The sequence below is a fragment of the Ambystoma mexicanum genome, chromosome 2q, assembly GCF_040938575.1.
Source record: "Ambystoma mexicanum isolate Mex_15411 chromosome 2q, UKY_AmexF1_1, whole genome shotgun sequence".
NCBI lineage: Eukaryota > Metazoa > Chordata > Amphibia > Caudata > Ambystomatidae > Ambystoma > Ambystoma mexicanum.
In genome coordinates this window covers 496,476,534-496,492,930 of record NC_090924.1, presented here as the reverse complement: position 1 = coordinate 496,492,930, position 16,397 = coordinate 496,476,534, and the positions used below count along the sequence as shown (strand labels likewise).

At 49.6% G+C, this 16,397-nt stretch overlaps 1 protein-coding gene across 1 annotated transcript in view; it reads left to right on the top strand.

Moving 5' to 3' along the window:
- EIF3B (eukaryotic translation initiation factor 3 subunit B) overlaps positions 1–16,397 on the top strand; it is a 356,055-nt gene that overhangs the window by 92,877 nt on the left and 246,781 nt on the right. The window contains exons 3-6 of the mRNA XM_069647617.1: positions 8,925–9,044; positions 9,494–9,551; positions 10,152–10,280; positions 14,525–14,682. Of these exons, the coding sequence (XP_069503718.1) occupies positions 8,925–9,044; positions 9,494–9,551; positions 10,152–10,280; positions 14,525–14,682 (465 nt within the window). The remainder of the gene's footprint in view (positions 1–8,924; positions 9,045–9,493; positions 9,552–10,151; positions 10,281–14,524; positions 14,683–16,397) is intronic.

Genomic DNA, 16,397 nt, shown 5'->3' with positions numbered 1-16,397 from the left:
TTGCTGTATGCATAGTAGGGTTTCTGAGGTTTAATGATGGCGACACTTAAGTCCCTGCACATTCTAAGTTAAAAACTTAACAGCCCTCAAACGCCGGAAGGTGCTCCAATACCTGCGGCGTTATCAGGAGGAGGTGGCCTTCCTTCAGGGGACGGGGATTTTAACGCAGTGCTGGACCCTGCTCGAGATCGGGCCAGGTGCCACCCGCGCTTGGGACAGTGGGTGCTCTGTTAATATCCGGGGTATGCAGGAGGTGTGGCGACTGTCTGATGTGTGGAGGGTGCGAAATCCGGAGGGGTGTCAGTACACTCATTATTCTGCCCGACACAACTCAGCAGCACGCCTGGATTACTTCTTGGTGTCCGTGTCTTTTAGGGCAGGTGTCAGAAGTGGAGGCTTTGGCTCGCACTCTATCGGATCACGCTCCGGTGGTTTTGGCGGTTCGTCTGCGGGGACGGGTTGAGGGGAGGCCGCCGTGGCGTTTTTAAAAGCGATGAGCTCACGGATGTGGTTTTTTAGAGAGGAGCTGGGGAAGGCTATTGATGATTATTTTGAGGTGAATGAAGGATCGGTGTAATCGGTCGGTACTCTATGGGAAGGGTTTAAGTGCGTGATACAGGGGGTGTGTATTGCTAAGGAGGCAGGTATACTGAGGGGGATCCGGAGGGATTTGGTGAAGGAGGAAGAAGAGATACGTGCCCCCAGCAAAGGGCTGCTCCTGTTCCTTCCAGGGTTCAGCAGGGCGAGATAATGGCGCACCTTCAGAAATTTCCAGAAGTTGGCCCAGCGGGAGGTCAAGTATTTGTGGGATAGGTCTGCTCCTCGGAAGTATGGTGAAGGCCAAGCTCCGGGTAGGTGGCTCGCGTAATCACGGATAGGGGTGGGACAAATCACTTTGAAGATGAGGTGATACTTCGGGAGTTCCACAAATTTTATACTCACCTGTATGCAAACCAGTGCTCTGCCTCGCAGGCGGATGTTGACACATACCTTGACCAGGTGGGGCTTTTTTGGTGTTCGGAGGAGCAGAGGGAGTGGCTAAACAGACCGGTGTTGTGGGGTGAGGTGAAGGCCATAAAGTCGTTGCCTAACGGGAAGTTCCCGGGCCCGGACGACTTTACTTTGGAGTAGTGTTTTGCTGATAAATTAGCGACTTATATACTGTGGGTGTACCAGGAGGCAGTGAGTGTGGGTAGGTTACCGGAGTCTCTCAGGGAAGCTCTGGTAGTGGTACTATTGAAACGGGGAAAGCCCGAAGGGGAGTGTTCCTCCTAACGCCCGATCTCTTTGATCAATTTGAATAATAAGATATTGGCCAAAATGGTGGCGTCTCGCCTCTCTCCGTTGATGTCCACTCTGGTTCGTGCGGATCAGGCGGGTTTTATCCCTGGGCGGTCGTCATCGTTTGGCATACGGCGGATGTTTGGGTTGATGGCTGCCCTGCCGAGTGATGTCCCGGCGGCTGCAGTTTTGTTAGATGCCACTAAGGCTTCAGCCAGATGTATTTTGATGGAGGCGTGAGCCAGTCCAGCTTTGGCCAGCGACAGTAGGTACGGCAGTACTTGAGGGGCCGTAATCTGCAGAGGGTTAATCTTCTGTGCACGGCACCAGACAGAGAACCTCTTCCACTTATGTCTGTAGCACTTAAGTGTTGAGGATGCCCTGGCCTTTGCAAGAACCTCTCTGCAGTCAGCCAGGATATTGTACCCTCCAAACTCTAGTGCTGCAGGAGCCAGGCCTGCAAGTTCAGCGACTTCGGGTCGTGATGAAGAATGGCGCCTCCTTCTCTGGAGAGAAGATCTGCATCTGCCGGCAGCATGACTGGTGGGGATGTTGACCAGTCCAGAAGGTCCGGGAACCAGATCTGCCTCGGCCCCGCCGGTGCGACGAGGATCATTCTGCACCTGGACGACTTGAGCTGGTTGATGAGACGGAACAGCAACGGCAACAGAGGGAATGCATATAGAAACAGGCCGTCCCAAGGGAACGAGAAAGCATCGCCCTTGCTCGTCGGCTGCGGGAACCTGCTGCCGAACCTCTGGCACGTGGAGTTCGTCGCCGTCGCAAAAAGGTCGATCCGGGGTTTGCCCCATCGTCGAAAGAGCCGATCCACCTGGTCCTGACGCAGTTCCCACTCGTGGCACGAGCGCAGCTCCCTGCTGAGTGTGTCGGCGATGGTGTTTTTTTATTCCTGCCAAGTGGAAGGGAACCAGAAACATCCCCTGGGCAACGGCCCAGTGCCACAGATCCTGGCCCTCCTTGGATAGGGCTGGGGATCTGGTGCCTCCCTGCTTCCGTATGTAGAACATTGTGGTGCTGTTGTCGGTGAAGATCTTCACCACTTTGTCCTTGAGGGAAGGAACAAACGACTTGAGCGGCCAGAACACTGCTGGAAGCTCCAGAATGTTGATGTGGAGAGACCTCTCCTCCGGGAGCCAAAGGCCTCTTGTGTGGAGATCTCCGGTGTGGGCCCCCCAACCCTCCAGGGAGGCGTCTGTCGTCACCGTCTCCTGAAACGCCGGGGTCTGAAAGTCTGCCTGCCGTGAGGTGCGCACGGGTACCCCACCATAGGATCGCCCGACGGAACTCCTCGTCGAGAGGGATCCTGTCTTCGAAGCAGCCCGTCGCCTGAAACCAGCGGGCGTCGAGGAACTCCTGTAGCAGACGCATCTGAAGTCTGCAAAGGGGTACAAGGTAGATGCATGAGGACATCATCCCGAGGAGTGACTTGATGGACATCACCCTGGCCATGTCGGTGGCTAGCAGGCGTTACACCTTGCCCAAAATGGCCTTCATCCTCTCCTCTGACGGGGAGGAAAATTGCCCCACTGTATCGAGTTTAGCTCCCAGAAACAGTGCTACTTGCGACGGAACCGGGTGGGATTTGGGGTAGTTGATGGCGAATCCCAGTTCTGTGAGCAGCCGGACGGTCCTTGCTGTGTGTTCGACAGCGAGTTCTCTTGTCCTTGCACGGATTAGCCAGTCCAGGTAGGTGTAGACGTGGATCCTCTGCAGGCGCAGCCGCGCCGCTACTGCTGCCAGGCACTTGGGGAATACCCTGGGTGCCGACTTTAATCCGAACGGCAGGTCTCTGAATTGGTAGTGGCGTCCCTGAACCACGAACCTGAGAGACCGTGTCCTTTTAGAATGGGGATGTGGAAGTAAGCATCCTCCAGGTCCAACGACGATAGGAAGTCGCCCTCCTCCGACTGTCCCAGCACGTGCTGGAGGGTGACCATACTGAATTTCTGTGCCTTGATGTACTTGTTCAACCGACGCAGGTCCAGGATGGGGCACCAACCGCTTGTCTTCTTTTTGACGAGGAAGTATCTTGAGTACACTCCGGAGCCGCGGAGCCTCCTGGGGACGAGCTCGATGGCACCTTTCTTGAGCATCGCCCTTACCTCCAACAGCAGTTGAGGGACGTGATTCTCCTGCCTGGCCATGGGAGGAATGCGAGGACACTTTTGGAATTCCAGCGAGTGCCCGTTGGCCAGGGTGTCCAGCACCCAACGGTCGGTGGAGATGTACTCCCACACGCTGACGAACTTCGTCAGCCGGCCTCCCACCGGGGTGCTTTGGTGGGGGCCCGACGCTACGGCCGGTTCAGTCCTGCTTGGTGGAGGCCTTGGCCTCCTTGACGACGGCGGGATCCTCCTTGCTTGCCGTGACCTCGGTAGGCCTCCCGGGACGAGGAGCGGGCCGCCTGGTGGTATGTAGAAGAGCCACCGCTGGATCCCTTGGAGGCACCCTGTCTGCCTCTGGAGCTCCGAAAGGGCCGTCGTTGTTGAAGCACCCCTAGGGCCCGGGCTGTCTCCGAGTCGGTCTTGATGGCCTGGAGCGACTCATCCACCGTCTTCCCAAAAAAGTTCTTGCCGTCGAACGGCATATCCAACACTCTGGTCTGAATGTCCTGGCGGAAGTCCGTCGCCTAGAGCCACCCTCGTCGTCGTAGGCAAACCCTGTTGCCCATCAGGTGAAATCCGGTATCGGCAATGTCGGTTGCCACCGTTATGGCGTGATCTGACGCCACCTCGCCTTCCTGAAGAATCTGTAGGGCTTCCGCTCTCGTCGTCCGGCAGGAAGTCCAGCAGGGGAGCTATCTTGAACCAAAGCTCCCTGTCGTAACGGGCTACGATCGCTAAGGCATTGGCGGCCTTAATCTTCATCGCCACCGACGAAATGACCCGTCGTCCCATGGAGTCCAACTTCTTGCACTTTCTGTCCGGCGGGGAAGTGGAAGTTGATGCTGCCGCACCTGCTGCCTTCTTCTTGGCCGCTGCCGAGACGACCGAGTCCGGCGTAGGCTGGGCCCAGAGGCACAAGGGGGCGGCGTCGGGGACCCGGTACTACTTCTCGTACCTGTCCCTCTTGGCGGGCGTCGTAGAAGGGTTCTTGAGGACCGCCAGCCCTTCGTCCCAGATTTCGTCGAGCAGCGGCACTGCCAGGACAGTCTTTCTCTTGGCCTCCCGTTGTTGATAAAGAAAGCCTTCCTTCTTCTCTTCCTCCAGGCAGAGTTAGAAGAGCTTGGACGCCCTGGCTATCATGGCGTGAAAGGAGCCAATTTCGTCGGGCTGTGAGGCCCGAGGGGGAGGCGATGAAGGAATGTCCATTGTATCATCGCCACCGTCGTCGTCCGTCCCCGTATCCGTCGCCGTATTATCCCGAGGGTCAGGCGAGGGGGATGAGGGGTCCACAGGCCTTGTGGGCACGAAGGGCGGAGCGGGATGGACTCTCCTCCGCTTGGTCGGGGGGCTTCCCGATGGTCCTGGCTCAGGATCCTCCGTCGGGGTCCGTGGTAACCTCGTCCTTATCTCAGTACATAAGGATTGGATTGCCAACAAAATGGCCGCCGAGCTATCCCGAGGTTCTGGCAATGGCTGCGACGGGAGGGGACGGTTGCTCCACCGGGCCTTCGTCGCCATCTTCGATTTCCTCAGCAGGTTCCTTCCCCTGGGATCGTACTTTCTTGAACCTCTCGGCCCTTCATGGTTTCCACCAGATCCTCCTCAGAGGCTGATTCCAAGTCTGTAATGGCCACCGGCTCGCCCCCTCCCCCCAACCTCTTTTCCTGCCGGGGTCTTCACGGGGGTCTGAACGATGGGCTGGAAAGAGGATTCCCTCCGCGGTGGCAGGGATACTCTGGGCCCGGAGGCCTTCTCCACCTGCATAGTCTCGGCTGGCTTCTCCAGGGCCGCAGCGACCACTTCGATGGAGGCCTTTGCCGGCTGGATCAAAGCCCTCACCACCTTGGGTGCATCCTGGGCCTTTGCCTTGGGGGGGTCAGCGCCTCGCTCCCCCTCGGGTCCCTTCGAGATCGACCGGGGCCGCTCCAGCTTCTTACCCGGGTTCTCGGACTTCCTCTTACCCGAACCAGAGCGCTGGCTCGTGGTTGAACGTGCCGGGGAAGTTGCGCCCTGTCCGGCAGCCGAAGAGCCCGAACTTTCGGTGCTACCGGTGCCCGCGGACTTGCGGTGCTTGGCCTTCTGTTGGGCCCCCGTCGCCAGGGCTCCCTCACAGGACTTAGAAGCCCGCTCAGACTTTTTCTTCGCCTTCACACCTGCTGTGCCCTTCTCCAGCCAGGCGGAGAGGCGGGAACGACGATCTTGCTTGGTCCGTTCCGAAAGGTTCTTGTGGAACGCACAGTCCTTCTCCACGCGCGTCTTGTCCTCATGAAGGCAGTAGACACATTGCAAATGCTCGTCGTCCTTAAACATTTTGTAATCCGCATCCAGGGCAGCACCTGAACAGCTTGGATCCGGGCGTCGAGCTTCCCTTGTCCTGGGCCATGTCCGTTGAGGTAGGCCGCAGATCTTCCGGAATCCTCCAAGAAGCGTAAACTCGACGAAAACTTCACCCTTGAGGGGCGTAGAAGAATTCCGAAACTGGTCCCCGTTATCGGAAGTAGAAACGGTGGAGCTTGAGACTCGATTAACCGAAAAAATGAGAATCTCCTGAAAACGTGTGAAAACGCAGCAAAAACTTGAGAGCTAAAGCATGAAGACTTCCAACAATTGAACGTGCGGTAAAAATCTGAGGATGGCTGCCAGAGGCGGGGTTTAGGGAGAGGGCAGTCACTGGCTGGGAGCAGTATTACCCAGAGATCAGTGATTGGTTACTACTAAGAAAGATCAGAAACAAGCTGATACTGATTTTTTTTTTCTTTACCAAGGATTCCCAGCCTGACGACGGGGAATATTCATGAGCATGTGAATCCCTGCCAGACCCATGCTGGAGAACAACAGTTACAGGTAAGTAACTTGTTCCTTCTGTGATCCTGTGGGCTGTGGGCTGCAGATAGCCTTATTTTGCTCCGCTCCAGGTCCCCCATAGTTACATTGGGGTGGACCACCCATTGTACTCTAACCCTGCCTTAGGACACTGTTCCTTGGTGGACTCCTACAAGGGAACACCATGATTCCCTTGCCTCCTGTAAAACTAACTACCTGCAATATTGAAAGACTCCTGTTGGACTATGTTAAATGTTAAAGGTATTTGTACCGTGCACTGTTACCAACGGAATTGGTCCCTAGGCGCCCAGGCGGATATGTAAACGGTAAAGGTGGGATGGGTTAGTAAGGTGAAGAAGGGAGTAGGATAGTGAGAGGAGTGGTGTTCTGTTGGCAGCTTTAGCTCAGTATACACCGGGTGCTGAGCTTTGGTGCGGGTATCGGATCGGAGTCAGTCCGCATGTGCTGTTGTTCCGGCTTATGTGTTGCATTGTTGTAAAGTGCGTGCGGCTTGTTGTGCGAGAGATGGTTGTGAGTTTTTTGAGCGAGATAAGTATGCAGAGTTTGAGCTTGTATTGGTTAGTGGGTTACCTGACCTTTACCATGCTAACATTCATGACTCTGTCCGAGTGTGACACCCGCCGGCCCCCACACTCCCATCCAGGCGCAGCGCTGGCCAATCTTTAGGACTTCATCCAGGTGTGGTCGTTCCAACCCTCACACCCCCATCCAGATGCTGCGCAGGCTAGTGTCTAGAGACCCGTCCAGGTCTGGCATGCTAGCATTCTCAACTCCATCCCAGCGCCACGCAGGCCGGTGTTCACAATTCTAGGTGTGGCACATGCTAGCAGTCACGTTTTTCTGGCCGCGGGCATGGTATCCTTCAAACGGTCCTATCCAGATGCGACGCAGGCCAACGTCTATCTAGATGCGTCTGCCGGTCTGGATGTGTTCGTCCGGCATGTATGAGTGGGGGAGTCACTTGGGGCCTTAGTCTGGGTCTAGGTATGTGGTCAGTCTCTGCAGCCTTGCTTATTGGCTATTTTCCATGATGTCTTATGCTCTGTCGACTGGTTGGTTATTTGGTTTGAGTGTTTGTCCAATTTGAGAGTGGTCGAGGTTGGAGATATTTCGTCATTGTTTTAATGTCTGGGCATTCTAGTGCGTCTCCGTCGTGGTTATGCTTTGAAGAGCCATGATTTGAGGAGTTTCCTGAATGCTAGGTGGTTTGTTGTATTCCGTATATTCTTGGGTAGGTCATTCCATGTTTTGGGTGCCTGGTGAGAGAAAGACGATCCCCCGAGTTTTTTTCTGTTGTAGGGTTTTGGTTCCAGGTGTATGTCGGTGCTTGATCTTAGTGTTCTTGTCGGTTGGTGTAGCCGTAGTTTGTTGCTTAGGAATTCTGCGCCTTGTTTGTATATTGCTCTGTGCGTGATGCACATGGCCTTGAACTTTATTTGTTGTTTCAGTCGTAGCCAGTGTAGTATTTTTAGCGCTGGTGTGATGTGTTCCCTTCTGGGTAGGTTGAGGAGTCTGGCTGCTGCATTTTGTATGCGTTGCAGTTTTTTAGAGGTCGTTCGGGCATGCCCAGGTATAGTATATTGGCATAGTCTACTCTGGACATGATCAGAGCGATGATGTTAAGTGTTTTGTTGGCGAATGGCAGGTACGGTAGGATCCTTTTTGCTGCTTGCTCTCTTGGCTAGGGGATGTAGTTGTCTCCTCCCTTTTTTTTGGACAATCATTATCTCTGTTTTGTCCGGGTTGATTTTGAGATGGTTGAGGTTCACTATGCCATATGGATCCTTTTTACCCTGCTGTCCTGCCTTTCCTGTTCCGCCACTGTTGGGTTGGGCTCATTAAGTTAGGCTGGAATATAGTTATTAAAAGTTATAGATGTTTGGAACGGTTTGCATATATATATATTTCAGATGGTTTTACTCTGCGATTTGCTACTACAAATGCTAGTCTAAAGTTACTACAACTGTGGTTTATTATCCAAAGAATACTCCAAAGTGATCTTGTATTATCTTACTGTTTTAAATTACTTTTGGGAATTAACACCTCTGCCTTAGGAGTCGTATACAAAAAATAGCCATTTTTTACATTGTGAATTAGCGTTTTCTAGAACTAAGCGTATGCTCAGAGTTCTTTGTACCTCAATACAGCCGTCCTCTCTCCTTAGAGTAAGCCTGGCTGCTCACCATTCTACCAAACCTTTGTGTGGTTCAGGCTTAAACTAAGCAGTGTAACCATGTTCACCTAAGGTGGGCTTTTCCACGTCCTGTCAGACAGGAACTTGTGTAAACCTTCGTATCACTAAGCATCAGGCAGGAAGATTTCCATGGCACCCTTTAATTGCAAAAGAGCCCATGTATTCAGTTTTTCTTCTGCTGCCACCATATTCGACTATTACAATGTTTAATCTTCTGGATAGCAATCCTATTTTGTATGTGAAATCCTAAGTATGTTCACTGCTCATCTAATGGGTTTTATGCATGCACTTTATGCCACTAATACAGTTGACATTGTTATAGTTTTTGCTTTTAGTAAAGGAAGCGGTTTAACGGCAGTAATGGTGCTGCTTTGAACCCTTGAAAAATGTCATTTTCTGCTTCTCAAAAATCAGTTGCTTTGCAAATCTTTAGTAGGAGCCCATTGGAGGCGGTTTTCTAATGTGCTCTTGTTTTACAGGTACATCTTTCTTGAATATGCATCTCCCTCTAATGCTCAAGATGCTGTTAAAAATGCAGATGGGTACAAGCTGGACAAGCAGCACACTTTCCGTGTGAATCTCTTCACGGATTTTGACAAGTAATGGCACATTTGTTACTAGTTTTTTTTAATTTTTTTTTAAAGACACTGCTCTTTAACCAAGCCGAAATATACAGTCCATACCCATTGAACAATTTTGATTGTGTGCATTCATGTGCTTTTATGACTTGGAATGTATTTAACCATCTAGCGCTTCTATGAACGATAAAAGGCTTGCATGTTCTGTCTCTGAAAAAGTCTTGAAGCATAGGATTAGTAAAATCCCATCCACACAGAGCACAGGCACGTGAGCAAGCAAAATGCTCCTTGCTCTACGTTTAAGGCACTTACCCAGAGTTCATCCTGTTTTGTGTATCTAAATATGAATGGGGTGGTGGATTATGAGCTCTCCCAAATTCCAGCTGCTTGGAGGTGACAAGGTGGACAAGTTATCAAATAAAAGGTTTCAAGGCTGCACCATTTGTTAACTTGGTTACTTCTTATTATAGGTACATGAACATCAGTGACGATTGGGATATTCCAGAGAAACAGCCATTCAAAGACTTTGTAAGTTTGAGGCACAATATTGAAAGCGGCATTTCATTGCATTCAATTCATAGGTCTGGTTTTAGATTAGATATAACCCACTGATTGCCTTCTGGTATGGTGAGAGTAGACTTTATTCCTACTGTGGATTCATTGCGCATTAGCATAGCTTATTATGTAGTTTAATGATTAGTTTTCTAAAAGACCTATATCTAGCCAGCATATCGATTTTCACTAGATCACACATCTAAACAAGTTTGGTTTTAATCAGGAATAAAACTGAGCCTGAATGGAAACGTGGAAATAAACTGCTTAGTATTGTATTTTAGACGTACATTGGAATGCTTTTAAGATCTTGACTATATTGAAGTGTGTGGGAGACATTAGTGCATCACATTGCCAATATTTGCTCTGGCGTTGTGGCTTTCTGAAAGTTTGAAAAATTGGGAGGGGGTGGGTTCTAGCAGGGGCATTACTTTGCCTCACTGTCAACCCCCCACCCGCCCCCACCGCCCCACAAAAATGGGTGTGGTTTTGTGTATACATTTCAAGAAGCCAGTCTCTGATTATGCATCAATCTGACTTTACATGCTGTCTTTGATTTTTGCATATTGATCACAGGGAAACCTTACTTACTGGCTCGAGGATGCAGACTGCAGGGATCAGTACAGTGTGATTTTTGAGTCTGGAGACCGTACAACCATCTTCTGGAATGATGCTAAAGAGCCAGTCTCGATTGAGGAGAGAGCAGTAAGTAGTTCTCATTCAACTTTGTGTATAATGTTATCAACATTTATACTATTAGCTATACAGTCCTCTTTTTACCTGTTGTGGTGGCCCTTTGTACATTTCGCTGGATCGTTTGGTTGTTAACTCCATTTTTTTCTTCCCGTCAGCTTTGATCTAAAGCCTGTCTGGGAGAGCGGCTTTTTTTGTTGGTTTTTATTTATTTTTTTGATTCTGGAACTCATCAGGGAAGGTACCCCAAATGTGTCCCAGGGCAGCAGCTTTCCTTTGTGCAAAATTGTTTCCACTATGTGGAACAATTGTTACTAGGTGGGGTCCTTTTGCAGATTGTCCTCTGCACAAAGGTGCCAGCGGCCTTTGTCTTTAATGTGTAAGTTTGGTGGTGTGGTCAGGCAGCATGAGCCCTTGGAACCTCCTAGCTGGATCGAAGCAACTGGAGCGCTTAATCCTGCATCACCCATCGCTGTTATGACCTCTTGTAAATCCTGCTGTTGAATCCCACATTGACATCAACCGCATCTGTTTTTAGTGCAGACTCATGTATTGCTGTTTTAAAGATTGTATGATGAAATTTTGTTTATATTGAAAGGTTGTTTCTACAGCCAGTCACTGTTGCTTCTCACCTCAGCTATGTCGAGGACTCCCTTTTAAGTTTTGCCCGTCTTGCAATGGCAAATAACTGTGGAAGGACACTCACCGAAGGTGTAACAAGTGCGGCCTTGTGATCACGATGATCAGTCCTTGCCGACTTATACGTCCAAAGATGCTAAAAGATTGACAAAGCGTGGCGGGCCTACGCCATGCAGGAAGTGTAGCACGCCCGTCAGTGCAGGCTCCTTGAGTGACTAGGATACAAGCGACAGCCATGGCTCCAGTGTGGAAGCCATTGACCCCCACCCACAGAACCTACAGGTAGTGCCCGTCCACGAAAGGCAGGCCACCGGTGCTGCTATGGGGTGACATCCTGGCGACGGGCACACCCGCAGCACAATCAGGAAAGCGAACAACCCCACAAGCTCCCTCAACAGACTCATCGAGGAATCCGAAGACACCGACAGGCCTGTCGAGTTTCGACAAAGTTCACTGAGCCACATGATCCGCTGCCCTCCCCACAACCGTCCACACGCCATGCGTCCAGGCGCTCACCCCATAAGGGCATCTCCACCAAACACTGTAAGAGCGCTGATGTGCCTTCTAAGAGTGCATCTGCTTCAAAGGCTTCGTCAGCGCGAACATCTTTGCCTCAAGCACGTTGAAAATACTCCCCCCACCTGCCAGAACTGCGCAAGTCTCGCATGACAATGGTTTTGGCAGCAAACAAACCTCGAGACTCTTCCAAATGTCGAGTACTCCGAAGGCTCACAGCCCCCATCTAAAACTATGGCTGAAAAATCTCAACCTCATAAGGACACCTGTCCTCCAGAAGAGCCCCACCACCCCCACTCCACATCCCTCTGGTTCATTTCTATGGACCAGGGTTGGATCTGAAGAATATATGGACAAACTTTCCAAGTTTGTGCATTTCTCTGAGAAATGTATTACACTTAAAAGACCTAGGGGGGGCGGACTCCTGCCCTACCCTTCCCTACTCTTGTCTAAAGTCCAAAAGATCTCAAGTCATCTCCCACAGGAGGAGGCTTTTGACCTATCTGAGCCTTAAATATATGAAGACCCCTGTAATTGGGGAGAAAATCCTTTTGAGGAGACACCAGACCAGTTTCCAGAATGGGGTGATGAACAGCTGGTAGAGGAAGCACCTTGACTTTCCCCCACCACAACTCAAGATCCAGACACACTTTTGTCTAGACCCTCTTTCCTCAGAGACAAGCCTCTCCAATTGATGACCAAGTGGCCTTCAATGCTCTTATAAAGAACGCTGCAGAACACTTTCACATTGTCACCCAAGAGGAAGTACAAGACAGACTTTGTGGAAGACTTCCTAAAAGAGAAACCCCTCACAAGTTGGGCGATACCACTACTTAATTCTATCAGAAGGCGCATCGCTCCCTCTTTGTTAACCCCATCTTTAACAAAAGCTGTCAATCCTCGAGTTGAGAAGCTTTTTCGCCCCTCCCATACAGATCCGCTGTATATCCAGGGCCATGCCACTCCTGACTTCCTAGTATTCACTACTACAAGGAAGACAGCCGTAGTACCTTTGTCTACGCAAGAGGCATCACCAGACAAGGACTGTAAGAAGTAATACGCCTTCGAAAAGGGCATCACTAAGTTAGCAGCATATTCCACTATAATTGCCAACACCACCACATTGCTGGCTAGTTCTGGTGACAGCCAATGGAATTTAGTTCAGGAAGGCCTACAAGAAAACATGGACAATCACACCTGCTGGCTGTTTTTTCGGAAGACAGGTCAACCAGAATATACTAAAAATACCTTGGATGCCGCATAAAAGCGTGACTGACCCGGGCCCACGGTACCCTCTTAAAAGGCACACATGGCTCAAGAATTCTGTCTTGAAGCCTGAGACACAGGCATCCCTTATTAACAAGCCAGTGGAGGAAATCAACTTGTTTGGAAACGCAGTCGAATATGCCTTAGAAATAGCGAAGGAGGAGCATGAGATCTTAAAATCTCTAAACCAAATTACGGTAAGACCCCATCACAGCAAGGGGATAGCTCTCGCCGTTACTTTCAGGGACAATCCTTCCCACTTTCCCCACATAACCAGTACAGAACAGGGAATGCACCATTGTCCTCCGGCCAATGATCAACTGCCACGAGCAACTGCCATGAGCCAATATCAACAAAAGTCAGCTGCTGAGGAAGGGGTAGGAACTCACCCCAAGAGGCTCGCTGGCCTCAGCTCAAAAATTGCTCACCAGTCCGGGTCCCCTCCCATGCCTTCCCAGTCGGGGGATGAATAACCTTTCCTGCTTGCATGGGAGGGGGGGGGGGTCACATCAGACCAGTGGGTGCTCAAGACAGTCGCCCACGGGTATTGTATCGAGTTCCACCGGCCTCCTTAATACCGTCCACCAACATCAAGACACCTTTCACCAGAACATCTGAAAATTCTGCTACAAGAGGTTGAGATCCTTCAAGAAAAGGGCGCAATAGAGATTGTCCTCTTTCTACGGGTAAACAAGGGTATTTATTCAGTGTACTTCCTTGTACCCAAAAAGGATCTCGTCATGCACTGTGACTTGCGCCCAGCGAACAAGTTTGTCAAGCCTCAAAAGTTCAGAATGACAACATTGCAGGAAGTAATCCTTCTGCCAACACAGGGGGATTACATGGAAACATTGGACATGAAAAATGGTTACTTTCATAGTTTAATGCGGCCAGCGCACAGACTACCTAAGGTTCATGATAGAGGACACGCACTGAGGACACGCACTATCAGTTCAGGGTCCTTCCCTCAGGCATTGCCTCAGCACCAGGGGTATTTACAAAGGTACTGGCGGTAGTAGCAGCTCACCTGCCAGGCATTCCTTTCCAGTCTATCCTTGCCTCGATGACTAGCTACCAGGAGATTTGTACGGAGCATGCCTATCATAGACTCCGAAGACGACCTCTTCAATCTAGAACTGTCATATGGCACAGCATACAAGCTTTGTCACAACTTTACTTAGCAGTGAATTTTGGTGGAATGTGTTAATCAGTTGGTTGGCTTTTAAATGCTTGCCTTACGTTTTTAAGGCTGTTTATTGTATTTAACACTTTCTCCCACTTTCAAATGTCAGCTATTCTGTAACATACATCTTGCTGTTGATATTGCATTTTGCTAGGCTTTTAAAGTATTCCTGGGTCCATTTTCAGCGATTCTGCTGTTTTTATATCTTAACTTGTGACTCAATCTTATGTAAATTAAAATGATGCATAAACCGTTTTATAGTAGAGTATATATTTCCAGTACATACTGCCTGGATAAAATTTGACTTGTGGTGTCAGCGATATGATGTGTACATTGCAGCATATTTATGACCTTTGCAGATTGCATCCTTGGTACTCCAGTCACGTTTATCAGGGAGAGTTTGAATTAACTTGGTGGAAAGCTCTGGCCCCACACCAAAGGCTTGTCTCTGCATCATAAAAGGCTACTTAAAAATTGATTCTTTTTTCAGCATGTAGCTTCAGAGGAAACAAAGTGGTTTAATGTTTTTGAAGATGGCCATTTTATTTGTGCGGGGCAGAGTGGGATGTTGAGCAATTAGGTCACATTCTTGCCTAATTGGCATAAATTGAAATAATTTGGTTAATCTAAACCCTGGTTTAATTTTCTATAGCGATGGACTGAGACGTATGTACGATGGTCTCCAAGAGGAACCTACCTGTCTACATTCCATCAAAGGGGTATTGCCCTCTGGGGAGGAGAGAAATTCAAGCAGATTCAAAGGTTCAGTCACCAAGGAGTGCAGCTCATCGACTTCTCTCCTTGTGAAAGGTACAGAATCCTGGTTGGTTTGGACTTTTGCTGTGCACCATTATGTTTCAACTAAGGTTTATGCAATCATGGTATGATATGCAAAATGCATAGGACAGGAAGCTTGAACTACCTTTATCTTTAAATGCTCTGCTTCATAGTACACTGGTGGGTTGAAAGCCCACATTTTTCCCAATATGTTATTAGTCCTCTAATTTGTTTCTGGGCTTTGGTCTTTATTTTTCCCCTCCCAGTACCCCATAGTATCTCAGAGAGGTTACCCCCTTTTTGTTAGTCATGTGGCTAGGCCTGGGGTGGTTTCCTTTTGTAATATGGGTTCCACAACATGGAAATTATGACATACTTTCATTGCCTTAAATAACTAAGGGGGAGGAGGGTTGGGTCCCATGACAATCCATTGTCCCTCTGTGTGCCGGCAGAAGTGGCCATATTTGACCTCAGTATGCCCTTATCCCAGCACTGGAGTTGCACTCAGGCAAACCTGCCCTGACTGGTGTATTTGTCCGTTTGTGCAAGTGTAGATTCTCTTATTTTGTGTACATGAGGCCTTCCTTGGTGCTTGGTGGGAGTGGTCACCTCTGAAGGAAGCTTGATGTGTTTGAATGCAGTGTTCACTCACTGCACCAGAGGGTGAATAAAGCAGACTACCATACCCTCACATCTTGCCTACTGCTGGGTGTCCAGCTGCTCAAAGGCCGAAGCTCTGCACCGACATCCTTTGATGCTCTGAATAATCTGACTGCGATTCTCTCCATGATGACAAATGACCTACCCAGCGCTTCTTTCCCCTCATCTGGTGCAGACAACTGGATCACTTCTCCTGCTTGAGGGCCTCATCTCCCTGAAGCTCCTGACCATTCTTGCATCACCAGAAGCGGGTGCCACTTTGCTGCCAGGTTTCTGAAGAATCTCCATGCTGAATTGATCAGAGTATATATCCCAGGACTTTAGTCTCCCCATGACTGAAGTTCCAGAGGTCTGTGCTGCCTTTGTCGCTGCAACCACATTGCCAAACATGCAATTTTGTTCCTTCTATGGTTGACTTGCTGCAACATTTGTTCTTCCTTGGTCTCTTGGAACCAACCCCATCTTCAGAGCCGTCGTCTGTGCCCAAGAAGGACATGAGTACCCTGAATCGCCTGCTGTTAAAGACTTTCTATTTGTAACTTCCCTGCCATAGTTTTCTATGGAAACCCATTCTTTTTGCAAAGTTTTTCATCCTGACATTACTGTTTGAACGGAAGCAATGGCTTCAGCTTCTCAACTTGGCGTTTTCTAATTGGGTTTGGATCAACTGATTAGTCCTATGGACTGTTGGTACTGGGAAACTTTGTTTCTCTTTTTGAATGCTTGTATTTTTACATTGCACAGCTGTGTGCAATAAGAATACTTGTGTATATGCCTGCCTTTTTTACATTTGGATTTTTTGTTTACTTTTATGTGTGCCTAAAGACAAGCTGCGGCAGCAGTTCGATTTTTTTTTTTAAAAAAAATTTTTTAATTTTTTTTTTATGTGCACATACTCTTGCGTCCCGTCCCCTTTGATCCATACTGCATGGACGTCCCTCGCGAGGGACGGGAGACGGAACCCTTTTCACCAGAAAAATCGTCTTCCCCTCTAAATCCAGAGGCACGGCCCTCGGAGCATTGGCTGCCTTAACTCCGCCCTCCGGTACCACACCCCATTCCCTTTTTTGCGTCGACTGGGCCGAATT